This window comes from Mirounga leonina, unplaced genomic scaffold, assembly GCF_011800145.1.
Source record: "Mirounga leonina isolate KUSES-001 unplaced genomic scaffold, KU_Mleo_1.0 Mir_172, whole genome shotgun sequence".
In the NCBI taxonomy this organism is placed as follows: domain Eukaryota; kingdom Metazoa; phylum Chordata; class Mammalia; order Carnivora; family Phocidae; genus Mirounga; species Mirounga leonina.
This window is the reverse complement of record NW_023270442.1, coordinates 7,196,838-7,224,201: the sequence shown is the minus strand read 5'-3', so window position 1 is coordinate 7,224,201 and position 27,364 is coordinate 7,196,838. Positions and strand designations below refer to the sequence as shown.

The following is a 27,364-nucleotide window of genomic DNA, read 5'->3' as shown; positions in this document are numbered from 1 at the left end:
TAACTGATGGTTCTCTGGCCTCACGGCGCATCAGCCTGATTGGTATTTTGTTAGCAATTATATGGCTTTTTAAAAGCCCCATATATAACCCTAATTAATTGCATCTTTAAAATCTATCAGGCTATGAATATTTTAATAAGGTAGAAAGAAAGTATTAGGAGAAGGCAGCCAGTGAGGATACTTGTGTTTTCAAGAGACAAAATAAAGAATCTAGGAGGCTATCCCCACACTATCTGCTTCTCATTTTTTAAAAGATTTTATCTATTCACTTGAGAGAGAGAGCGCGTGAGTGCGCAAGTGGCGGGGAGGGGCAGAGGGAGAAGCAGGCTCCCCGCTGAGCAGGGAGCCCGATGATGTGGGGCTCCATCCCAGGACCCTGAGATCATGACCTGAGCTGAAGGCAGACACTTAACCAACTGAGCCACCCAGGCGCCCCACACTATCTGCTTTTCAGTTCAACTCTCAATATCCAGCACTGAGCGAGGCTAGAGATGAGTGGGTTTGGGTGTAAAGGAAATCTGCCTTATTTCCACCTCCAAATTCATCACACACTCTATAAATAAAAATTAAAAGTATGAGAACTGCAAAAAGAGAAATGAGGGAAAAGGGCTGTTTGCTGGTAAATAGGCTTCGTGGTGGTAACAAATTGAATTTTAGTGCTACTCCCATCAGTGATTAAAATGTGTGGCATTCTGATAGCATGTAAGAACTGTGAATACAGTCTCTTCACTGTATTCAAACGTAAGATTGATTTCTCCGTTGAGGCCTGTATCTCTGGATTCAGATTTTACCCCATAACCTCAACCTGTCCACATTCAACGCATCACTCCTCAAAAGATACTCCTGATCTCTGAAATTTGACCCTAAGCTAGTGCTGCCCAGTGGTGGGCCGCTAGCCCCATGTGGCTGCTGAACATTTGGAACGTGGCTAGTCCAAACTGACGTGTGCCGGAAGTGGAAAAGAGACACCAGTTATTGAAGAGTCTGGGGAGTGGCGGGGAGAATGTAGACGGTCTTAGTAATAATTTTTTTACATTGATTGCACATTGAAATGGCAAAGTTTAGGATATACTGCGTTAAATAAAGCCCGTTACTAAAATCGACCTTCCTAATGTGGCTGCTTTAAATTTAAAACTGCCAGCATGGCTTGCATCAATTTTGGACAGTGCTGCTCTGTACTGGTTTGTGCAGGACTGTGGCTTGTTCTTTTGCAGCCTTGCGAGGAACTGGGTGCACAGTGGTATTCCGCAGTCCTGAGTGGTAGCAGAGACGATCTCTTAAAATTAAACCAAATCGTTTTAGGTTTTAATGTTTATCCTTGTCCCGCATCCTATTTGAGCTTCTGTGGCCCGGAGATATCGTTAGCCTCACCTTTTCATACAGGGAAATCACTAAATCCTCCTGAGTTGCTTCGTCATTTTCTCCCCTTCTGCCTTCAAATACCGAATTCTTTCTACCCTATTCTCTTATAAAGAAACAAAAGACAAAACAGGAGCAAGTTGGCTCTCAGGGCTTGTGAAAAGGCACTCTACTCTTAAAAGTGTTCCAGAATGAGAAATCTATGGGACAAGACCCAGGCTTACAGAAGGAAGGCAGGAAGGATTTGATTATATGTTTTTAAAAGGACAAACCAAGCCAGTCACCAAAAAGACAAATATTTTATGATTCCAGTCATATGAAGTACCTAGATTCGTCACGTTCGTAAAGACAGTGGAGTGGGGACTGGGGGCAGAGGAAAAGGGGAATCGTTTAATGTCAGTTTTGTAAGATGAAAAGAGATTGGTTATATAATACTTGAATGTACTTAACACTGCTGAACTATACACTTAAGAATGGCTAAACTGGTAAGTTTTATGTTATGTGTCTTCTAACAGAGTGAAAAGAAAAAGGAGAAGACAAGCCAGGGGTGCCTGGTTGGCTCAGTCAGTGGAGTGTGTGACTCTTGGTCTCAGGGTTGTGAGTTTGGGCCCCACATTGGGTGTGGAGCCTACTTAAAAAGAAAAAGAAAAGACAAGCCATTCTAAAAAGTGTTTCCTAATAACCTGTAACTTAAAAAAAAAAAAAAAAACTAATGGATTACCTTAAGTAGACCCTTGCTACCTGAACAAACAGCTGAATCAACTCACTTGGGAGCTTGTTACGCAGGCCGACTAGGTCCCCCCTTGGACTTGTCCAATCAGAAACTGTGTTTTAACAACATCCCCAGGCGATCCGTGTCTGCGCTGAAGCTTTTGATCGATGAGCCACCTGAATCAGAATCCCTCTGGGGAGGTCTGTTTTTCAGGCACGTCCCACACAGCCAAGATCAGGTGTCAGAGTGAGAGGCGCTGGGATCCTGGTTGGTGCTGGGGTGAGAGGGAGGATGAGTCTGTATTAAAATCCAGCACACCAGAGTTTGCACACCCCTGATCTGGAAAGATTTAACAACCATCATTCTCATAATTCCATCTTTTAACTGATGTTGGAATGATTACAAGTGTAAGTAACAAAGAAGCCCCGTTACTGATAAAACCAAGAATATGAGTAATACAGTAAGAGAGAGGCAACAGGAAAAGCTGCCCATGTAGCCTAGCTAATCTAGGGTCGGTTGGCCAGGAAGCTGTGATGCAGAATTTGTGGAATGTTGTAATACTTTACTGGGGTGTAGTGAGCATTACAGTTCAGCTATGCCTGGAGTCCAGCCTGACTCTGTTTTGAACTACACAGGAATCAGTCTTCAAGCCTGAAATTGCTCATTTGTAAAGGGTAATTGAATTCTATGATGTTATGTTTACATTTCCAAGACAAGGTTAAACTTGGAAAGCAAAGCATCTCCTTTCTTACTGATATGTGGGATTATTCTGAAATAGAATTTAAGTACTGCGCATCACACAAATGATTCAGGGAGAGATTTGCCTAGAAAATCGAAAGCCAAGCTCTCTCTAGTCATTATAAATGCCATCGAAGAGAAGCCCATGCTTAGCAAGATTTTCTAACCCCAGTTTCTTTTCAGCTAGAGTATTCTCACAGACACACTTTTGAAGGCCAGAATGTTGATGCAGAGGCAAATAGGTATGAAATCTTTTTTTTTTTAAAGATTTTATTTATTTATTTGCGAGAGAGAGAATGAGAGACAGAGAGCATGAGAGGGAGGAGGGTCAGAGGGCAAAGCAGACTCCCTGCTGAGCAGGGAGCCCGATGTGGGACTCGATCCAGGGACTCCAGGATCATGACCTGAGCCGAAGGCAGTCGCTTAACCAACTGAGCCACCCAGGCGCCCAGGTATGAAATCTTAAATGGAGACTTCCAAAAAAGTTTTTAAGAAAACTTTAAGTTTTAGACTTACAGAAAAATTGAGAGGATAGCCAAATACCCCGTCAGCCAGTTTCCCTTCTTATCAACATCTTCCATTAATACGGTACGTTTGTTACAATGAGTGAACCAGTTGTGAGACATTGTCATTACTAAAGTCCATACGTTGTTCAGATTTTCTTAATTTTCAAGATCCCATTCAGGAAACCCATTCCATTTGGTTGTCAGATCTCCTTAGCCTCCTCTTGGCTGTGACGACTTCTCATACTTTCCTTGTTGTTAATGACCTTGGCAGTTTCCAGGAATATCACTCAGGTATTTTGCTGGATGCTCCTGTGTTGGAATTTTCTCATGGTTAGACTGGGGTTATGGGTTTTTTGGAAAGAAGACCACAGGAGTAAAGTGCCCTTTTCATCCCATATTAAGTGCACATAATACCAACTTGGAATGTCACTGTTGATATCAACCATGATGGCTGGAGTAGTGTTTGTCAGGTTTCTCCAATGTAAAGTTACTCCCTGTTCCCACATTGTGCGCTATACTCAGGAAGGAAGTCACCCGCAGAGCCTACAATTAAGGAGTGGAGATTTATGCTTCACCTCTTTGAGGGCAGAGTATCTATGTAGATTATTTGGAATTATTCACAGATTAGTCTCTTTCCACCCGTTTATTTATTTATTCAGTCATTTCGACTTACGAATACATTGAGTTATAATCCAGTACTACTTTGTATATTTTATGGCTCATATTATTTCTATGTCAGCCATTGGGAGCTTTTTTAGTTGGCTCCTGTGCTTATTGGACATAGCCTCTTTTTTTTTTTTTTTTTTTCTTTCTGAACAAGATGCTCCAGACTCATCTTGTGTCTGTCCTGCACCAATCCTAGAATCAGCCATTTCTCCAAGGAGCCCTGGTTCCCTCTTATTGGAGAATGGTATTAGAAACCAAGATGTGAGTCTAGCACCATACTACCCCGAAACACGCCTGATGTCATCTGATCTCGGAAGCTTGGTGGGCTCATTGCTACCAGACAGTCGCCTTAGCCCCTGGGCCCTCTCAGCTGACAGAGCGAGCAACTGTTTTCATTATTTGAGACCAGGTTATTCAGAGCCTTGGTCAAACACTATTTCTGTCTTGGACCCACCCCAGCATTTACGTATGTATATAAGGCTGTGCTCCCTTCACTTGAATATATCAGAGAGACAATTTAAGTGAAACTTCTGGTTTTCACTTTTTCTTTTTTTTTTTCTGACTTTACCTTAGCGTGATCCTTTTAGTGTCTGCCCTCTGGCAAATAGTTCTGAGGTGAAGAAGGCTGTGTGTCCCCGCTGCTATCTGGTAATAGTTATAATGAATTGGTGGTGGTAGCCAGCCGTCAGTTCTTAAAGCAGTATGGAATTCATCCTTTTGTTCTCTTGGAGAACCCAGTGACTCCCCACTCTGAAGCAAAACTTACCACCGTTTTACCCCACGGGGAGGTTTGCTGAGAAATATTTTGGCTACCCTGTAAGTATTCTTCCCATGTCATGAGCACAAATGCCTCCCAGAAAAAATTTCTGTTTGTTTGATAACATGTGAAAGTTAGAAAATAATGGTACGTGAAGAACCAAATTCAAGAAAAAGTGTCCATGGAGTAAGACCCTGAAATGGTAAAATAAAAAAATTGCCTGACTAAACACTTACCTACGGTTCTTATTTTGATATGCATGTATGTAGGAGTGTAGGGTAACAAGCACATAAACTGAGGGTGTTCACCTGTCTGCACGTCCATGAGGGACAAATGGAAGGGTCTTGTCCAACCTGTTTTCCATCATCTTCTGTATAAAGTATCCTCTAGCTACTGGAATAGAAACAAGTTAGATCCTGACTCTCTTTCTCTTATACCCTTACTTGATCCTTTAGATTCTACAGTCAGACTACATCTAGAATCTTACTGTTGCTCACCATTTCTGTTGCTCCCACCTGGTTTACTGCAGCAGCTCCCTACCAGGCCTTTTTACTTCCAATCTTGACCTGTAGAACAAGAATAACTCCCTTAGAAAACCACTCCAGAGTCCTCCTGTGTTACTCAGGGTTTCGGCCAGAGTGTGGACAATGCTTAATGCTCCATACAGTCCACTCTCACTCACCGATTGACCTCCTCCCCGTCATTCCTCTCGACAACACTGGTCTCCTGGCTATTCTGTGAACTCATGAGGCACGCTCCTGCCTCAGGACCTTTGCACTGTTCCTTCCTCTGCCAGGAATGTTCTTCCCACTGATATCTTGATGATTTGTTCCCTCACTTCCTTAGGCCTTTTCTCAAATGCCATATTTTCAGTGAGGATTTCCCTGACTACTCTATTTAAAATTTCACTTCCTCTGCATGACACTCCCCTTCCCCATCCCTGTCCCTTTCTCTGCTTTATCTACATAGTGTTTATTACCATTTGTTTTAATTTTTTTTATCTTTTCCCTCTAGAATTTCATTTAGTTCCATCTGTTTTGTTCACTACTGTATCTCAGCATTAACTAAAAATAGAAAGTATGCAATGAAGAGTTAGTGGATGAAGTACTGATTGCCAGGGGGGATCCCAGGAAACCCCGCCCCTTATAGCCAGGAGCAGAGCCCAGCACAGAAGGTGAAAAGATTGGTCACACAGATTCTGTGCTCATAGGGACTCCACCCCACTGTGTTGACCAGGATTGGCCATGACCATTATCCATTACATCATAAGCAATGCTCAAACGTAGGACTGTAGAACTCTTTTTTTTTTTTTTTTAAGATTTTATTTATTTATTTGACAGAGAAAGACACAGCGAGAGAGGGAACACAAACGGGGAGTGGGAGAGGGAGAAGCAGACTCCCTGCCGAGCAGGGAGCCCGATGCGGGACTTGATCCCGGGACTCCAGGATCATGACCTGAGCCGAAGGCAGTTGCTTAACCAACTGAGCCACCCAGGCGCCCATGGACTGTAGAACTCTTAACTGGACGGTGATAATGTCCTGAGACTAAAACCTCACTGCCTTCAGAAGGAGCATAATAGGTGATCAGTGAACAATGAAGAGTAGTTGTTTCTGTTCTTACTGACCGTAATCGATATTAATATGAGAAACAGTAGTGGTTGATGAATGGATACTGGGAGGAAATAATAATAATAATAATAATAATAAAAGTAAATACTTGAGCACCTTTGTTGCAGGCACTGAGTGGAGTGCTATCTGGCTGTTAACTCATCTTTTTCCCAGCTCCACCATTTACTCCGTATGTGACCTGGGCTGATTCTATAACTCATCAGGCTCACCTTCTGCCCTTAGGCAGTGAGATCATTGCAACCACCTCAGTGCATGGTTCCGAGTCCGGTGTGAGATGATGTCCCCGAAGCAGCTAAGTGAGTGCTAGGCACAGAGTCCAGAATTGCTGTAACTGTCCACATCTTACCTCAAGAGCCAGATCCGGGCCAAGTCTCATCCCTCCTGGTGGAGTGTATAGCACGAGGAAGGAAACACGCTTTGCCATTACTCAGTGATAACGTTGCCAGCACATTCTTACCCCGACCCCCCTTCTCATCCCCTTTTCCTGAATCCTCTTTACCTCTTGAGGGATCAAGAAGGAAGGACACCCCTTGGGCAGAAGGCCCTAGACCTCAGACATTCCCACCATTTGTTCCCCATGATTCTGGCCAACACCACTTTAGTCTTCACGAGTTCATAGAAACATTGTTTTTTTAAATTCTAAGATCTCTGTACCTTGAAGTTCTTATGTATGGCTCTGGAATCTTGTAATCAATCTGTGCAATCCCACTCTGACTCTGAACACTTGAGCAGTCTCAGCTGTGCACGATTTTGCTCTTTGCTCTGACAACCTGCACACCCCCCCCCCCCGAATTTCTCCCTGGGCCATGAATTCAGAGATTTGGTGGTTTTAGTTGTAGCACTTCATATTCACTTCTGTCTTCTTCCTGGAATTATCTGTCTTTTGAAAAGGCAGTGTAAAGAAATGGAAAACTACATTCCTGTATTTTAATTCCATGATATTGGAGACTCTGCTACTTGCCTACTTGATATTTATTTCCACTTCTTCCTTTGTAAAAGACGCCCAGATTTTTTTTTTGTTCACAGTGACAATGTGCTCAGCTGAAAATACTCTCACAGATTCCCTTGCAGCTGACTGCGGCCAGATGACATAATCATGGCATAGAGATGTAGAAAACAGGGAGGGAGTCCATGCGTGGGAAACAGCAAAGTTATGTGAGGGCAAAAAAAAAAAAAAAAACCCAGACAGAAAACCATCATGCTTTGGCCTGTTCCTCCTGTTTCCTGCATGCAACTGTGACCATTTTCGACCACGGAACATGAAAACAAAAGCCATGCTAAGGACAGCAGTACAGAAAGATTGGAATAGCCTGGACCGTGAAGGTGGTATTGAAAACCTGCACCAGCCTCGGCCTCCGGACCACACTTGGCATGTGAGAGAAAGCACCCCATCAGGTCTCTTAAGTGCGTCCTGTTCTATGCCATACAGTGCATTCCCAGCTATTTTATATGGCTTGCTAGGTAATTTAAACCTAGTGTTATTGTCAGATAGACTGCATGATACATGATAACGTTTAAGCATTTTGTAGTCTAACAGTGAATCTCCTTTGGTAAAAGCCAAAGGGAATTTGGCAAATAACTAATTTCCACCAGAGTTTAAATGACAGTGAGTTGAGTTACCACTCTTGGATGGAGAACCCAAATTTTTAGACCATGTCCACCGCCAGTTGGCTCTATGGGCAAGCCACTTGACCTGGGTTCTTTGCCTCCTATCTGCAAAATGAGGTAATTTGAGCTACATAATCCTCTCAAAGACCACCAAAGAGCCAGTGGATTAAGGCCTGCAGAGTCCCAATTGAACTGGACAGCATTATTCATCTTGCCAAGATTTTTTGGCCAAACCGAGATCTTGTTCATTAGCTTTGAAAATCCCCTTTCAGTTGGAGTGTGTGTGTGTGTGTGTGTGTGTGTGTGTGTGTGTGTGTGTGTGTGAGATACAAATTGTGATTTTTTTTTAAATAAGAGACCAGGTGGTATGCTTATCGATAAACTTGCACAGTATATATTGATGAATTTATCCACTAGGATTAAATGGTGCCAAATGTCCCAGAGGTCAGCATAAACAGGAACAGGATTTCTCATTATGGTACCTAATTCATTTTGATCTCTTTCACCTGAATTCTGTTAAAAATTGCGCATGTGTGAGTGTGTGTGTGTGTTTTACCTGAAGGATCAGACCAAAGAAACCAGAAGGTTTATTTTAAAAATAAAAGCATACATAGTTTTATAAGGAAACTCCAAGTACATACTGTTAGGTTTTTTGTTTTTAATTAAAAAACTATTTTCTAAAGCAATTTTAGATTCACAGCAACACTGAGTGGAGAGAGTACAGAGAGTTCCCATATGTCACCTGGTGTATCAGATTTTTTTTTAATTTTATTTTATTATGCTAATCACTATACATTACATCATTAGTTTTTCATGTAGTGTCCCATGATTGATTGTTTGCGTATAACACCCAGTGCTCCGTGCAGAACGTGCCCTCCCCAGTTCCCGTCACTGTTGTTTGTCAGCTGTTAGCCAGTTTATGCTGCAAGGTCAAGGTTGAGAGTCTCTGATACCTGCTCCTGATGGTCTCATGAACTGATTTAATAGCCTTGGGCCAGCCATTTAATCTTTCCAATAATTGTAAACTTAAAAAAAATCACTTAGTGTGTCAGACATTTGTAAGTACGGCATTATGATTTGACTGACCAGAGCCCATAAATGAAGCAGCCATTTTCAAGCTTCTGATCACTTCCGGCCTCTTGTGTGGCCTGGAAAATCAGGACACTGAGGTATCAAGTATTCTTTTTGTTCGTTTGTTTGTTTTTCTGTTTTTTTAAAATTTTATTTTATTATGTTAATCACCATACATTACATCATTAGTTTTTGATGTAGTGTTCCATGATTCATTGTTTGCGTATAACACCCAGTGCTCCATGCAGTACATGCCCTCTTTAATAACCATCACCAGGCTAACCCATCCCCGCACCCCCTCCCCCTAGAACCCTAGGTTTGTTTCTCAGAGTCCATAGTCTCTCATGATTCGTCTCCCCCACCGATTCCCCTCCTTCATTTTTCCCTTCCTGCTATCTTTTTTTTTTAACAATTTGTTTGTTTCAGGGGTACAGATCTGTGATTCATGAGTCTTACACAATTCACGCGCTCACCATAGCACATACCCTCCCCAGTGTCCATCACCCAGCCACCCCGTCCCTCCCACCCCCCACCACTCCAGCAACCAGCTGCAGTTGATTGCCTGTCCTGAGAAACCATGAAGAGTCCCGCTGGGGAAGGTGTATAGGCTTTGGATAAGATTACTTTTATTTTCCATTCTCCATCTCATGTGGGATTTAGTTTGGTGGTTGTGGTTTGTTTGCTAGTATTCTGTGTCAAAGTAAAAGGGGGGGAAATGTGACGTCACTTGCATTATTCTTTCTTTCCCTAAACTGTGTATCTTAATGTTCATCTCTGGGGCGAGGTTATTATCTGCTGAGGGCAGGTGGCCGTAGACACGTTTCTTGGCAGGCATTCCTCCGCTGGGAAGTGAGGTTGATACTGTAAGAGGTCGGTCACACAGCTGTTGTGGAGCTGAGGTGCAGTGTTGCCCTTGAGGTGCCACTGCCATGCCGTAGGCTTCTAGGACTCGTGGGTTCCTTTCCCACAAGCAGCCTTCTGAGGGCCTCACATCTCATAATTCCTGCATTCTCTGTGACTCACAGTCCCATGCTGCGGGCATCACACCTTGTCTTAAAGATTTAAGGAATGACAAGATGAAGGGCTCTTCATCCCCTGTGATTCGCTTAGGTTTTTATCTAAATACTATTTATTAAAATAAGTCCTTAAATATCATGAGGCATCTTGCGTGTTTGAGCTAGAAACAGACTCAAGTTTAAACGCCCTTATATGGACACGAAGTTTAAAAGAACCCTTTTCTGTAACGGGAATAGAAAAGGGTTTTTTCCTTCCCCCTCTCAAGGTCTTCATCACTCTTTATGCTCCTTTTCAGAAAATGTGGTGTTAACCTGCTGTGAAAGAAAAAAAAAAATCGTTCCTTGCTGGAGTGTGGAGAGCTTGTATTCCCTCCTTATTTGGGGTCGTTGGTTTAAATCTGTTCTTGCCTGTCTTGCCTGAAGGACGGCAGCGCCCTACTCAGCGGTCTCCCTACGCAAACTTGATTAGAGTTTATTTGAAAAACAAACTTGAGCATGTCATTCCTGTTTCAAGTATCTTTTGGCTTATGTTGCCTCCAAAGTGGTATCTAGAACTTTGGATCCTACAGTTAGGAGTCCAGCATTTCCTCCAGTCTCATTTACTTCTGCACTTACCTGGTGTTCCAGCCACGTTGGACTTTCGCCTCCTCTACAAATATGCCTCGCCCTTTCTTTTTCCTCTCTTTTACACAGGATGTGCCCTCATTTTGAACTGCCTTTTGCCATTCATCCATCCGTCTATCCAGGATGGTCACGTTTGCCAGAACTGGGCCAGGGATCAGGAGTGGGATGTTAAGACAGATGCTGTCCTTACATCTTGGAGCTTCCATTCATTTTCTACACGGCCTACCCCTCCTCATCCCTGTAGATTCATCTGTGATGTTGTTTCTACTTTGAGTTCTTTCCCGGCGTACCTAAGTGGATATGTTCACTTTGTAGCCTCAGCACCGTCTTCATCACTATTACAGCATTTATTTTATTTTTTAAGATTTTACTCATTTGAGAGAGAGTGCGTGAGTGAAAGAGCTCAAGTGGGTGGAGGGGCAGAGGGAGAGGGAGAAGCAGACTTCCCGCGGAGCGGGGAGCCCGACGGGGGGCTCGATCCCAGGACCCTGGGACCATGACCTGAGCGGAAGACAGACACTTAACCGACTGAGCCACCCAGGCGCCCCTCTATAACAGCATTGAATGTCTTCATTCATCAGGACATCTGTTGCCTCCTATGTGCAGAATCTATGCTAAAAGCTAGGGTAACTGTAGTGAACAAAACAAATAAAAATTAAGCTCATAGCTTACATTCTGTAATTATCCAAACTTTTATCCTCATAAGAATGTAAGCGTTCTCGTAGGACTTTATGTAATATCTTTCTGTCTGCAGTACCAGTTATGCTAGAAGGAATTTGCATGATATACATTTTCTTTAAAACTACAACAAAAATCTAAGGAGCGGTGTTCATAATTTAATTGAATTAAACGCGTGTGTGTGTCACATATGTAACCGTTTGTACATACATAGATTTTGTTTGTTTAGCAAGTAGAAAAATGCTACATTTTCTGTTAGCTTACAAACAGATGAAATGTCCAAGAAGGAGGGATGGCCAATTACTTATATTGTTTCCGCTCAAATGATTGCCTCGTGTTATTCTGCATTTTTTCCCCTTGTTGCAGTTGAATGGCAGCTCTCTGTATGATTAACTTTGCAGTCAGAGCTTCATAGTAATCAAATAGATTTCACTTAACACATGGGCGAAGTATTTAACCATCAAGGTTGATGTGGCAAGGAACCGAGCTCAGGACATAGGACCCAACATTCGAATGGTACCAGCCTTTCTTGGATTGATTACTTGGTCATTCAAAAAGCTGTATACCTTCTGAAGTCTTTTAGCCCATCTTTCCTTGATAAGGACCCGGGGACAAGAGCCCTGTGACGCAGATGGAATGACGTGAAGCATTTTCCCTTTCTTGCAGTTGGCGAGTTTGTAAGTGACGCCCTCCTTGTTCCCGACAAGTGCAAATTCCTACATCAGGAGAGGATGGATGTGTGTGAAACCCACCTTCATTGGCACACCGTCGCCAAAGAGGTACCAGCTCATGCGTTCTTCCCCCTTCTACAGTGAAGATTTCCTTGGGACATGGGTCATGCCATCTTAGAAGATATTTTCAGGCCATAGCTGTGTTGAGGAATAAGTTATATTTCTTACTTAAAAAAGAAAAAACTTCCCACGAGTAATTTTTACGAATCAGAAACAGATTTAGTTAGATTTATTATGTGTCTGTGCCTAATGTGCTTTATAAACTAGACACTATAATCTTATACTTGCCGTAAACCTTAAAATGTATCTTTGTTCCCCAAATTATTTTTTATTTACCTCTTGTTTTCTTTTGTCGTATACCAAGTTTTTATAATTTGACGTTTTCTCCTATCATCTGTTGGGGAATGCAGTGGTAGAACAGGAAGTTAGAAACTGTTGGTATTGGACAAGCTACTTTCAGTTCTACCACAGCATTCCCCAGTCCATCTAAATGGATACACCATCCAATTTTGTGTTCACCGCGCCATGCCACCACCTTCGTTTTCCCATAGTGGTTGAATCTTTGTGGCACCATTCCTAACCTTTGTTGACCCCTGCTTTTGGCAAAAGTGGATAAATAACATAATCAGCATAAAATGTAACTTACTGTCATCTTCAAAACCGCTTTGTCCCTTTGATATATTGTGAAATTTTTCTACTAAGTGTATATAATTTTTGTGGAAGATCGGTCTCCTAGAATTAGGCTCCTTTGCCTAGCTCAGTGGTTCTCAAATGGGGTCAATTTTGTTCCCTCATCCCTCTTCAGGTACATGAGCCAGCGTCTGGAGACAGTTTTGGTTGTCACAGTTGGAGGGGGTGGTATTACTGGCATTTGAGGGCTAGAGGTCAGAGGTTCTACTAAACGTTCCTCAGTGAACAGGACAGCCTCGCCTCTGTCTCTCTTCCAAGAGTTATCTGACCCAAAATATCAATAGTACTGAGGGTGAGAAACCCTGATCCAGCTCCGATAGCTTTGAAGTTGTTAGGCAAAAAACACCACTTGAGAATTAGCATTAATTTTGCCTTCTATAAAATAGTATGTTCCAATTTACTGTAAAACAAAATTTTCTTTATAGAAAAATGTGTTTTGGAGGTTTAAGAGCTTTTTGGATCTTAAGAAAGCAAACCAGGTAATTTGAAGTTCGGTTACCCATCTGATAACTTCATTTTCATTTGTTCTGAGTTTAAAAAAAAAAATTTTTTTGTTACTAAGAAACAAAAATGACTTTAATTCCTGTGAGGTCAAAATACAGTCTGTAATATTTTCATTCTTTATCCATATGTGTTGAATTATTAATATTTCCTCTGTCACCAGTGGATGCCTTCAAAGCTTTATGTTAATCTCGATTTGTGCAAATTTAGCAAATCCCAGGAAAGCAAAAAGATGTTGGTGGAGAAATCTCTAATTTAGACTCTTAAGTTTTGATTCATAGCAGAGGGTAATTTCTTTTCTTCCCAGGATTGTTATTCTGGAAGTGAGCCAAGAGAGTCTGAATTTCTAGAATAAGATATGTCCACATGAGAGAAACTTCCATGTATAGTGGAGGTGGAAGTGAGCTGGGGATGTACATGGATCCATCATGTCTACCTGATGCACTAATGATACCACAGAACATTGGTTCTCTGATATCCATTCGCACTGCAGGCTTCTTCCATATCCTCTTTCCTAAAGAGTTTCCATTCCGGTTGTTTTTACTAATTTCTGTAGTATAACAACATGTCTCTATAGTTAAAAAATAAGGGTACCAAAGTAGTCTGTGCTAAAGAAACTTGTAAATCCACTCAGAACAGCAAATGGCCCTTTCCATTGTGAAATTGGTTCTTGATATATTGGGTCTCTGTGTTGAAGATTATACTTGGGATTTTCTTACTCTACCCGCCCTCACTGTGTTCTCCTTACCTTCTGTAGACCTGTAGTGAGAAGAGTACCAATTTGCACGACTATGGCATGTTGCTGCCTTGTGGAATTGACAAGTTCCGAGGGGTAGAGTTTGTATGCTGCCCACTGGCTGAGGAAAGCGACAACGTTGACTCAGCGGATGCAGAGGAGGACGACTCAGATGTCTGGTGGGGTGGAGCAGATACAGACTATGCAGATGGGAGGTAAGGCGGCCTTTGTGTTTTCCCTTTCTTGCAGTTGGCGAGTTTGTAAGTGACGCCCTCCTTGTTCCCAACAAGTGCAAATTCTCATAGATGCCAGAACATCTCGTAGATGCCAGAACATCTAGTATATAGTTTTGTTTCTTCTACAGACGTGTCTTTCCATTTCTCACTAAAGGGATCTCTGCCCACTCCTGTCAAGAGTTTGCTTTTATGAGGAAAAAAAAAAATCTAACCATGAACTCCTGTTATGGTTACGGCCAGCTGTGTAATTTTAATCTAATCAACCATCACTGAGTTAATTTTAAATATTTCATTTTCATCTCCAAAGTTGGGATGAAAATTCCACTGGTAGTGTAAGATGTAGTTCTGAAAGAACTGAAATCTGAGTGAGTGACTGGACTTCTGTTTTGGTCTATAATTTAGAAATTTCTCTTAAACAAGATTTGGGGATTATTTCATCAGTCAATAAAATCTGAAATTTTTGTTAAGAAAGATTGGTTTTGGGTTTTTGTTTGTCTTTGTGGGTTTTTTGGCCTTTAATCATCTCTGCCTTTGTGAATGAAGTCAGAGGCATTCATAAGTGTTTGCTTGAAATTCGTTAACCATCTCTGGTTTCATGATAGTTCAGAATTATATTTTCACCTCTTTTTCTTTGAGATCTTAATCCCATAACTTCTAGATTATTTTTTTTTTATTAAAAGCAAACATCTATATTCAAGCCATAAAATTAAAAAACTAGAATTTGGGGGTTAGAAAAACCATCTGGTTCCATCTTCAGTTTCATGCTCTGTCATCCCCCAGTGGTGGTGATGATCTCACTTCTGCTTTTCCTCCAGGATCCCTTCAAATGTTTCCTGGTGTCACAGATTTTCCAAAAGAACATTAAGTATGCTCTGTTAAGACTTATGGTTATTACTATAAAGTTTTCTGACTTACAGAGTCAGTTATTTTTTTACAATGTATTTTATAGAATTTTCAAAAATAATTTTACAAAACAACTACATTTTACAAATATATATTGTATATTTTACAAATATATATTCTTCTTTAAAAAAGATTTATTTATTTATTTGAGAGAGAGGGAGTTGGGGCGGGAGGGGCAGAGGGAGAGGGAGAGAGAATCTCAAGTAGACTCCCTGAGATCATGACCTGAGCTGAAACCAAGAGTCACACGTTTAACCGATTGAGCCACCCAGGCACCCCCCCCCTAATTTGCTGTTTCTTATCAGTTAATAGTGTCAGGCTTCTCTCTGGTGGCTATTGTCCAATTTTACCATAACTTTTTTGTTAGTTAAGCTTTTTTGTGTTCCCTCTTTGCTAGATTTAGAAAAATTGTATTCAGTGTAGCAGGACATAAAGCTAAACAAACAACTAAGTGAATTACGAAGAACAAGAGAAGAAATAAGGGGAAAGTGAACTGTATGCTTCACAGTATTTCTCTCCATAAAAGTTGAAAGTTCGGTGGAGAGCAGGTTTTGCCAGTGGGAAAGCATCCGAGCTTTTTTCCATGGGATTGATTGATTGTGTTCTGGGCCGTGGCTGGTCCCTCACCTGTATTCCATGAGCCAGGTGTAGAAATGTCCATTGGTTTGGGTTTAATTGCTGCTTTGTCTAAACGTTGGAGAATTGCCTAGTTCTTACGGCGTTTATGATAGTTTTTGCATATTTTTTCCTCAGTCATATCTAGATTTAAAAGTTTCAGAATAAGTTCTTGAAAAAATCTTGTCATCAGGGCTCTTACTACGTTATGGCAGCGCAACCAGTGTTAAAAAGGGAATTTAAAGTTGGACAACCATTTCCTTTGGTCATAGTCTGTTAGATACTTGCTCATTTCCCATCATTGCGTTGACTCTGTACTTAATAAACAACCCAGATCATGGTGAGTAAACCAAGAGAGCTCCATGACTGCTGTTAAAATTAGACTTAGCTGTGTACTTATGACCCTGTCTCAAGGTTGGTGACCCACCATTTGTGGCCATTCATATAGCAGGGACTGTTACAATTAAAAATGGGTATTTTTACTGTATCCTGAGAGTGTTGGGCTTTTGCCAGGCCTTCTTTCTTTCCCAGTTAAAACATTTTTTAATGTCTTATAAAACCTACGTTTTTAAGAAAAGATTTATTTATTTATTTGAGTGAGAATGGTTGCACACACAAGTGGGAGGAGGGGCAGAGGGAGAGGGAGAGAATCTTCAAGCAGACTCCCCCCGCCCCCCGCCCCCGTGTGTGAAGCTCGATCCCACAACCCTGAGATCATGACCTGAGCAGAAAACAGGTCAGATGCTCAACCCTCTGAGCCACCCAGGTGCCCCCCCACCATCCTCTTTTTCTTTTCTTCTCTTCTCTCTTTTTTTTTTTTTTTTTTTTGGACTGGGAGGGAGGGTCCTTTCTAACCTGGGTAGACCCAGTGGATAACTATTTTTACATATTCATTTGAATATCCTAGACTTGTTGATACCCTTCCCATTTTCTCACCGTATTTTTGTCAGTCTTTTGTATTTGGGAAAAAGTAATTTCTCCTTCTAATTGTTTCTGAGTTTTGTAAGGTTGATGTATCATGTACATGACCCTATCAGTTAATTCCATTCTTATTCATGCTGTAACATCAGTTAGGATCTTCTTGTTAGTAGATTTGCCGAATTATCACGATTTGTTGACCTATCACCTTCCACATAGCAGCTGATCCAAGCCACCTTCATTCTCCTTGGTTTCTAGCATCACTCTCCTTCATGCTCCACAGATGACCCCTTCACAGTCCTTTGTCATAAATTGCTACATCATGGTACCTGGGAGTTAGTAGGTGCTCGTACGTGTTTGTTGAGTAAATTAACAAATTTTCTCTACTTCAACATCCCTCTGTACCTTCTTCCATTTCTTTGTTTCCCATTTTGCCTGTTATAATTATGTTCTGAGTACCACTTGATTACCTTCATTCCCTTTCTTGGATTTTTTTAAAAAATTTATTCAGTACTTTTTTTTAAAAAAGTAGTTTTAGGTTTACAGCAAAATTGAGCAGAAGAAGGTACAGAGAGCTCCCATCATCCGCTCCTGCTCCCACATGCGTAGCCTCCCCCAATATCAGCAGCTCCTACCAGAGTGGAACATTTGTTAAGGCTGACACATTATCCTCCCAAATCCCTACTTTACAGTTAGGGCTCAGCTCACTCTTGGTCTTATACATTCTATGGGTTAGGACAAATGCATAATGACGTGTATCTATGATTATGATATCATACAGGGTATTTTCACTAAAAATCCTCTATGCTCCACCTGTTCATCCCTTCCCTGCCCCCCCCACCCAGCCCTGGCAACCACTGATCTTTATTAATTGTATTCATAGTTTTACTTTTCCTAGAATGTCAAATAGTTGGAATCCTACAGTATGTAGGCTTTTTCAGGTGAGGTTCTTTCACTTAGTAATACGCATTTAAGTTTCCTTCATGTCTTTTCATGGTTTATAGCCTGTTTCTTTTTAGTGCTCAATAATAGTCCATTGTCTGGATGTGTACAGTTTATCAGTTCACGTCCTAAAGGACAGCTTGCTTACTTCCAGGTTTGGGCAGTGTGAATAAAGCTGCTGTAAACATCCATGTGCAGGCTTTTGTGTGAACCTATGTTTTTTGCTCCTTTGGGTAAATACCAAGGAGCCCAAGTGCTGGATTGTATAGTAAGAGTATATTTAGGGTTTTTTTGTTGTTATTACTGTTGTTGTTTTTAAGGATTTTTTTTTTTTTTTTTTTTTGAGAGAGAGAGCAAGTACATGAGTTGGGGCAGGGAGAGGGAGAGAGCATCTTTTTTTTTTTTTTTTTTAAAGATTTTTTATTTATTCATTTGAGAGAGTGAGAGAGACAGAGCACAAGCCGGGGGAGAGGCAGAGGGAGAGGGAGAAGCAGACTCCCCACTGAGCTGGGAGCCCAATGCGGGACTCAATCCCAGGACCTGGAGATCACGACCTGAGCCAAAGGCAGATGCCCGACCGTCTGAGCCACCCAGGCGTCCCAAGAGAGAGTATCTTAAGCAGGATCTACGCTCAGCATGGAGTCTGGCTCAGGGCTCCATCTCACGACCCCGAGATCATGACCTGAGCCAAAGTCAAGAATCGGATGCTCAATCGACTGAGCCACCCAGGCGCCCCAGGGGATGTTCAGTTTTGTACAAAACTGGCAAACTGCCTTCCAAAGTGGCCGTACTCATTTGCATTCCCACCAGCAGTGAGTGACAGCTTCTGTGGTCCACTTCCTCACCAGCACTTGGTGTCATCAGTGTTCTGGATTTGGGCCATTCTAGTAGGTGTGTAGTGGTATCTCTTTGTTTTAATTCACATTTCCCCGATGACATATGATGTGGAGCATCTCTTCATATGCTTGTATGCCTACAACACTCCTACAGAGGAGTGTTGTTTGTTCCATGCAGTTCAGATGGTCGTTTACCTGCTACAACACTTAACTCCTCTGATTACTCCTTCCTGCATCAATGCCTCGCTTCTTCCTGTTACCCTTGTGCTTTTTTTTCTTACAGGATTCATCATACCTTGACTTCTCTTCTCATTACTCGGCATTTATTCTACCTGACCCACAAATCTCTTCACTCTCTTCCCAGATAATTCCTCCACGCCTTAGTCACAATCCTATTTTGCATTTCTGATCCTATTGACCCTTGATAGGAAATCGTTGATGCGTCCTGCAGCCTGTAGTGAAGTTAAAGTTCCCTTACAGGCCATCCAGAACTCATTACTTGGCCCCAGCCTGTGTTCAGCATTGTGCACGGGCCTCACCTTGTCTCCTGATACCCCATACCCTCGGCCTTTTCTTTGGGCTGTTGTTCCCACCTTTGTGCCCCTTCTCAAAATGCATTTTCTTTGTCATCAGATGGTGTTAATCTACCACAAAGCTGCTTGTAAGTTCTAAAGTGCTACCTCTTATCATGACCTGTAAAATCCTATGTATTTTTTTTTAAAGATTTTATTTATTTATTTGAGAGAGACAATGAGATAGAGAGAGCATGAGAGGGGGGAGGGTCAGAGGGAGAAGCAGACTCCCCGCTGAGCAGGGAGCCCGATGCGGGACTCGATCCCGGGACTCCAGGATCATGACTTGAGCTGAAGGCAGTCGCTTAACCACCTGAGCCACCCAGGTGCCCAAATCCTGTGTATTTTTAACGTTCACCCAAAAAGATACCTCCTTTACAAGTCTTCTCTGATTATCCCTTGAAATACTTGGCTTCGCTGTCCTACCCTTGCTTTGTATTATTTTATTTATGTTGACTTTTCTCCCAGTTAATTGTAGTTATTTCTCTTTTTATCTGACAGAAGCCAAACTACAGTTTATGTACCAAAAATGTCTTACACACTGGTCTTTGAGAAATATTAGCCAAATCCAATTATTTATTTAAAAAAAATTTCTCATAGCTTTTGGTAAGGACTTCATGGTCCATAAGTAGAGGTATAGAACCTCTCTTGTGTTTTAGCTCAGATGTTTCCTATAGAAATACAATGTGAGCCACATAATGCATGTTTATACTATTTTTTAAGTTTATTTATTTATAATCTCTACGACCCAATGTGGGGCTTGAACTCACAACCCTGAAATCAAGAGTCGCACGCTCCACTGACTGAGCCAGCCAGATGCCCCCGTTTATACTTTTTTTTTTAAGATTTGATTTATTTGACAGAGAGGGAACACAAGCAGGGGGAGTGGGAGAGGGAGAAGCAGGCTTCCCACGGAGCGGGGAGCCCGACGTGGGGCTCAATCCCAGGACGCTGGGATCTTGACCTGAGCCGAAGGCAGATGCTTAACGACTGAGCCACCCAGGCGCCCCCCGTTTATACTTTCTAATAGCCACTTTTAAAATAGCAAGAAGAGGGCGCCTGGGTGGCTCAGTTGGTTAAGCGACTGCCTTCGGCTCAGGTCATGATCCTGGAGTCCCAGGATCGAGTCCCGCATCGGGCTCCCTGCTCGGCAGGGGTCTGCTTCTCCCTCTGACCCTCCCCCTTCTCATGTGCTCTCTCTCTCCTCTCATCCTCTCTCTCAAATAAATAAATAAAATCTTTAAAAAAATAAAATAAAATAAAATAAAATAGCAAGAAGAAGACAGGGAATCAATTTTAATAACATTTTATTTAATCCCATATATTCAGAATACTGTCACTTCAACCTGTAAACAATATGGAAAGGTTATTAATGAGATATTTTGCATTATTTTTTTGTCTCTTTCACACAGGTCTCTTCAATTTAGCATGTGTTTTTTACGCCCAGCCTCTCTCGTTCTGATTCCAAGTGCTCCAAAGTCCCACGTGGCTGGTGGCCACTGTACAGGACATTGTAGCCCCAGATCCTTCAAATTCCTGATCACCCTTGATTGTCCATTAAGACAATGGTTTTTATAGATAGCCCAGTGATATATTCTAAGATTGAACTCTTAAATTTTTTATTACTTTTGTAACTTTCCCATGTTTTTAAAATGCCAGAGAATTGTTTTGAACTTCCTATAATTAGGATATCTGGTCCTTGTAGCACTTCATTGTTCAGTGTTTCTCTGTTAGCCCTGCAGGCATGTATGCCTACTGTCTGGGCGAAGCGGGCAGGCGAAGAAAGAGGTATTGTATCACCTACCTGCAAACAAACTGGGCTCCTTCCAGCTGGCACTTCCTCGTTCCAGGAGCTAGCCCTCCTTGTGATACTTGAAATGCAGAGTCAGAACAGGAATTGAACCCATCTTACTTAACACATCCTGGGGGGGGGGGGTACACCGTATGACAGTTCTTGAAGAGGAGAAAATGAAGCCTCACTCTGATCTTCCCAGAAACAAGATGTGATCCACAGTTTAATACACTTTTGTTGATTGGTAGTTAATGAGATTTGTTTTGGGTAGGAGGTGAGTGTGTTCCTGTTGCTAATGCAGCATTTAGGAAAACATGCTTTGTGGGATGAGCTCTGTTTTATGACCTTCTTGAAAAAGGTAAGTCTTTCAAGAGACTGAATGTGGACAGATCAGTTACAGTTCACAAGTCCTTTTGTAAATTACCTCAGTATTTATTTCCCCAGTGTTACAGTGATTAAGTTCTCAGACCACCTCAAAATACCTATTTAAGGGATCAGTAATGTACCTTGCTTATTTAATAGTGTACAGATTCCAGTCATCACGGGTAAGGATTTTTCTATGGGAAAATTCATTAGGAGACTAATGTATGCAGTCAGGCCTTGGGAGTGCAGTTCTGGGGGGCCAGTTTGCTCCCACCTGGAACTGTAGAATCTGCCTGAAAAATCATATCATCCACAGGGCTTGTTGAATTTGTACAGCAAATAACGTAAGGGAAGACCCTCTCATTCTTTTATAATAGCACTTTTCCTCTCGGGAGTCGGTCCTCACGGTTTTTTCCCCCCACAAAACAGAACCTGAGGTGACATAGTTTCTTGTTTTCAGGGTTGCAAACGTTGGTGAGACTGTAATGAGAGGTAACCTAGTGTGTCTTCTTAGATAATGAGATTTTTTTTTTCTTTTTAATTAAAAAAAAAAGCCACTTAACTCAGATGCAGATGACTGATTGCTTTTCACTGCATCTCACCATGCCCTTCTCTGAGCTGTGTTTTGTTGCACAGGAGAGTTTTCTTTGGCTGATGAAGATTTCCTCAACCGTGTATGTGCATGTGTGCTCACGTGCGCATGTGTTTGTATACACGCATGTGTGCACACCTGGGAACGTACCAGACCTTACAGTGCTACGTGAGCCCGGTCAGCCGAATCACTCCTGCCTGCCTTGCCCTGCACTTTACCATAAAAGCCAGCCCAGGGGCGCGGCACCTGGGTGGCTCTGTCAAGTAAGCGTTCTAACTCTTGATTTCGGGGCCTGAGACTGAGCCTCCTGTCTGTGCTGCTGAGCGCGGAGGCTGCTTACGATTTTCTCTCTTCCTCGCCCTCTGCCCCTCCCCTCCCCAGAAAAAAAGCCAGCCCAGCACCACGGACTTACCTGGGTACTGAGGACCCTTTTTGTTATTATAATTTCTTATAGTCTAAATTATTTTACAAAAGGAAGAATAAAGGAACGGTGAAAAATAACTTCATTTGGAAAATTTTAATAAGAATTAATGTCAATATTTTAATTTGAATTAAAATTTAAATGTAGTAAACGCAGATTTTAATTCCATCTTTTCCTGATTTTGAAGGTAGAGATTTCTGAAATGGACAGTATTCTTTGAATGCAACTACCGGTTAACCAGTCACCTGCTGTGCATGAACCTGGAATATATTCATCTTATAAATACTGACTGCAGATTTAAAATACGTCTCTATTAGGTTATAGCCTATTGTACTTCTTGGGTTTTTTCTTGCATTTTCACTTGATGATTGTAAAAATCAATACTTGTAAAACTTGGAGAGCTCATAATTTTGTCGAAGAGAGCGAGCCACTTTCTGTCCATAATTATAAAATATTTCTCAGTTTGGTCTTACAAACACCCATTAGAATCATCAGTCTTTTTGTTTGTTTGTTTGTTTTTTGCTTGTTTTCTTTCCATTTCTACCCTGGTTCTTTACTTCTTATAACCTTTGTAGGCACTCCTGCCTTTGGTATTTGTCTACTGCCAAACTGTATCCAAAAAATTTTGTGGCCTTAAACGTGATAACATTTATTGCAAGCATAAAAGAGGAGAAAATACTGTCACACATCTCCTTAGCAAAAACAGTGAACAGTGTCATCCTTCCCGTTAAATGACAATGTGTATGAGAATGCTTTCCTTTTTTTTCTTAGAATTCTAACATTGCTCACTTTTCAGTTCTTGGGCCTGTGAAAATCCATCTAGGATATCATCATCTGAAAGACTCATGGTCTGAGGTCTTATTTCTGTGATCAGTTTCATTCTTAGTCTGATTTGTTCAATATTTATGAAGTACCTCCTGTTCCTTTTCTCCTGTTTACTAATGTGGAAAATGAACATTTGTGATATTCAGTTGTGTTCGATGGAAGTCTCCTGACTTCTTCCATACCTTCTGGAAAGGTGATGTAATACTTTGGGAACACAGGAATAAACCTGTGATGATTTCCCTGTTGCCTCATCCTTGTAGGCAGTTCCTCATCCTTTCATTTTCATATTATTTGGTCTTCTTCAGCATAGTTGGAAATAGTTAATGAATAATGGTGAAATAATTCTTGGGATGTTAAAAATAGGAAAGTGTTGCAAAAAATCTTTAGTACGTAAAAAGTTACAGTGGACTGATAAAAGTAATTATAAGATAAAGTGAGCTTTATTCGATTTTTTAAAAATAAAACCTCTCTAAAAAGGGTAAAAGTCAGAAATACCGACCCTTACAAGAACGACTCAAAATAAAACTCAAAAGGTAAGATTATGTCTAGTGAACCCTGCTGGTATACCGAGGGTTAATAGCCTACTCTACTTACCACGGGTTTACATTTGTTAGGAGACCTGTGTGACTTTACACATTAAAACATTTGGCCTACTTTTCCACAAACTAGGGGCTCAACAAATATTTGAGTTAAATTGAATTGGTGTTCACATCAAATACAGACAGGCATAGTTGGTAACTCAGAGTTAAACTAATGGGGCTTTAAAACAAAACCACCAAGAAATAACATTCCAGATATACAATAATAAAGCGAAATTGCATCAGAAGTCTTTAACTATTTTTAAGCTAGAAATACTGAAAAAAAAAAATGCTGGTACCTCAGGAATATTTATAAACAGTTTCTTAGCACCATTAGTATAGTTATTACTTGAATATCTTTTCATTGCTTCAAAAAATGAAATAAAATAGAATAAAATGAAACGAGATTGGAATTCCAGATGAAGGTAAGATTCATCTCTCTCTGAGCTTTTGAATAAATGTCCACCCTTAGGGCAGCTTTCCGATTTGAACCAAGCAAACGTTTTTTTGTTCTTCAGTGTCAAATTGGAGCTCTTAACTAAAAAATAAAGGTCAGCAGGCAAAAATTTCAGAAGTACAAGTTCTAGATAGTCATGAGACTAGCTCCGTCCATTAGCTCTTGGCAAGCACTGTGCGATTTTAAAAATGAATAAATACGAGTTTAGAACGGTGGTTCTCAACTGGGGTGATTTTGCTGCCCAAGGGACCCTTGGAATTGTTCACATTTAGAGTTGCCACAAGGAGGGGGTTGGGTGCTCCTGGCATTCGGTGGGTAGGGACCAGGGATACCGCTAAGCCTCCCACCACACACAGGACAGCCCCACAACAGAGAAACGTCAATAGAGCTAAGGTTGAGAAACTGGTTTAGAGGTTTCTTCCGGACTGGAAAGCTTGGGAAATTATGCTTTAAAACCCCTGTGAATGTAAAATCCACATTTCTGTGGAAAGAAAAGCAGACATCCCAGGAGTCTTGAGTGCAGCTTTTGTGCTTGATGGAAATGCTCGAGATGAAAACAGACCTTCCAAACATCTGCATCCACAGCTTAAAAGACCATCATCAAAATGCATTCAAATACATGGGGCGCCTGCGTGGCTCAGATGGTTGGGTGTCTGCCTTTGGCTCTGGTCGTGATCCCAGGGTCCTGGGATCGAGCTCGGCATTGGGCTCTCTGCTCCACGGAAGCCTGCTTCTCCCTCTCCTGCTCCCCCTGTTTGTGTTCTCTCTCTGGCTGTCTCTCTCTCTGTCAAATAAATAAAATCTTAAAAAAAAAAAAAAAATGCACTCAAATACAATGGATGATTAAAGCTTCCTGTTTGTACCCAGTTACTTCATTAATTCAAATCATTATGTCAAATATTTTTCCTCTTACTAGTATCACTGCTCTCCATTTTGACTACAATAAATATCAGCATTTTTTCTGGGATAAATTGATTTGGAAATACTCTATATATTTAGAGGCATGGGAGACTATCTCCAATGAAAATATTTTTCCATTACATGTATCATACTTTTTCAGAAGGTTTTGAGTTAGGGAAATCACCTATAATTTGACCTCATTGTAAATTTTGTGTTCCTGTTTGTTTTTGTTCATATGGATATGTTTTTATTTAGTTGTGGCTAAAATATCAAATTTTTATTTGTAAATAATATAATATTTAGAAAATACTTTTATAATCTTCATATCTATTCCTTCAAAATTTGTGCATCCATGTGACCATCGTCAGACTTTTTTTTTTTGAGAGAGAGAGAGAACATGAATAGGACAGGGGCAGAGGGAGAGGGAGAGAGAGAATCCTAAGCTGACTCCCCCCCGGAGCATGGAGCCGTCCATGGGGCTCCATCTCACGACCCTGAGGATCATGACCTGAGCTGAAATCAGGAGTTGTATGCTTAACCAACTGAGCCACCCAGGTGCCCCATCAGACTTTTTTTTTTTTTAATGTTATGGAGGCCACGCTTTTGAATTCCTTAATGAGCCTAGATTTCTTCCCATATTATATAGTAGTTGCTTGAAGGTGTATTTCCAAAAGTTGGATTACTGGATTAAGAGATAAGAATGTTTTGACAGTACTTAAAAGGTATCTCAGTAGTGTTTATGCCTATTTACAGTGAAGTATCAACAGCAAATGAATTTATCTTACCATTGCATATTCACCACTATTGGTTTCTTACTATTGTTAATAACATGGCCCCTGCCTCCTGCCTCCAGACTTTCAGGGTCTTCTAGACTCAGTTTCATGAGGGTACGAACTAGGTTTAGGACCTTTTACCTTAATCTGTGCATGACTAGAATAATCGTAGTAGATGTTATCTGTGTCTTGCTGTGTGCAAACTACTGTTCTGAATACCTTGCAAATGTTAACTCATTTAACGTTCGCAGCTCTTTAATGTCTATAGTTACTTGTTGAATGATTTAATCAGTTTTTTGGGGGGCTTTTCCAAAGTTAGGAGTAGATCTGTGCTAAGGTATCTATAGTTGGAGATGGCAGTATTTTTTGTCTTCTGCCAAGCAAATAGTATAGGTATTCCAGATGTAAACTTCAGCAGAACCTTTTGCAGGCTCTTATTCCATTAATACTACATTAATGAAATATAGTTAATAATCTGCACGTTTCTCATTCAGTATATTTCTTCCATTCCACCTAAAGAGCACATGTAAATCATAACTTTAAAAAGTGATTAGTTCATTCAGCTTTAATCATAAGAAGTTTCAGATCCTAAAAAGTTTCAAACCCCTACATAATTTCAACTGAATGATTCATATATATTTGAGGGAAGTTATAAATCCTTGATTTTGACTGATATTATACTAGGTGTTGATTTCATAAACAACAGCTTTTAATCTGCCCTAGTTATAAGCCTGAGATAGAATCTAAAGCTTTAGATTAGTTTAATACAGATGGGAAATAGGAAGGAAAATGTATGTCGTGACACATTCCTACAAAAAGACCAGAAGCTGCAGAAGGCTAACTTAATCCACTTGAGAAACCTCACTTTGACCTAAACGGAGCAAGCTCTTTCTTTTCAAGCTCTTGCCTTTTATTTATTTGTGTGGGAGTGGGGAGCCCGAGTTAATGGAGGGACAGAGGATTTATAGATCCTACTTCTACATGAGTAGAGGTCTGTTTGGTCTAATCCTCTTAAAAAGGAAAGAAAGGCTTCTTATTCAATATTTCTATGCAGAATGTTTCACAAAGATAACTTATTTTTGGTAGAGAATGGGTTTGTGAATGTAGAGAAATATACATGAAAACTACATCTCCATTTGATCAACAACTGGGCCATCTTAACTTGGCTCTTATTTTTAGGTGAGCTGGTCATCATATAGAGATAGAGATGGAGCTAATAATGCAGCCTGTAAGCCCATCATGTTAGCACTATTTGTGGAGGGAAAATGATAATCCAATAACCCCAACCTGAGGTAACATGTCAAAATATAAAAGATGGGAATGCTGAGCTGACTCTGAATTGAGGACGGCCATGCCCGTAGCTTCATTGAAGCTGTTGATGGAGCTCCAGCATAAAGCACAAGAATAAGATTTCACAGTGTCTTCCTCCACCTTTCCCGTAAGAACTCGTGGCACGGTAAATGCATCAACATAGCCCACACTCTTTGGAGCGTTCTTTATACCCTACACATGAGCACAGTTAGGAGATATTTTAAATCCATGACATGAACATGGGACTTACCTCTTCCAGAAAGATGGAAGGTGCTAATAATGTTGGGTGCTGCCCATTTCTGATCATT

At 41.0% G+C, this 27,364-nt stretch overlaps 1 protein-coding gene across 4 annotated transcripts in view; it reads left to right on the top strand.

The window, feature by feature from the left end:
• The window catches only part of APP (amyloid beta precursor protein), a 258,633-nt gene that overhangs the window by 95,168 nt on the left and 136,101 nt on the right, over positions 1-27,364 (top strand). For all 4 annotated transcript variants that reach the window (XM_035017531.1, XM_035017532.1, XM_035017530.1 and 1 more), the window contains exons 4-5: positions 12,031-12,143; positions 14,044-14,237. In XM_035017531.1, the coding sequence (XP_034873422.1) occupies positions 12,031-12,143; positions 14,044-14,237 (307 nt within the window). The remainder of the gene's footprint in view (positions 1-12,030; positions 12,144-14,043; positions 14,238-27,364) is intronic.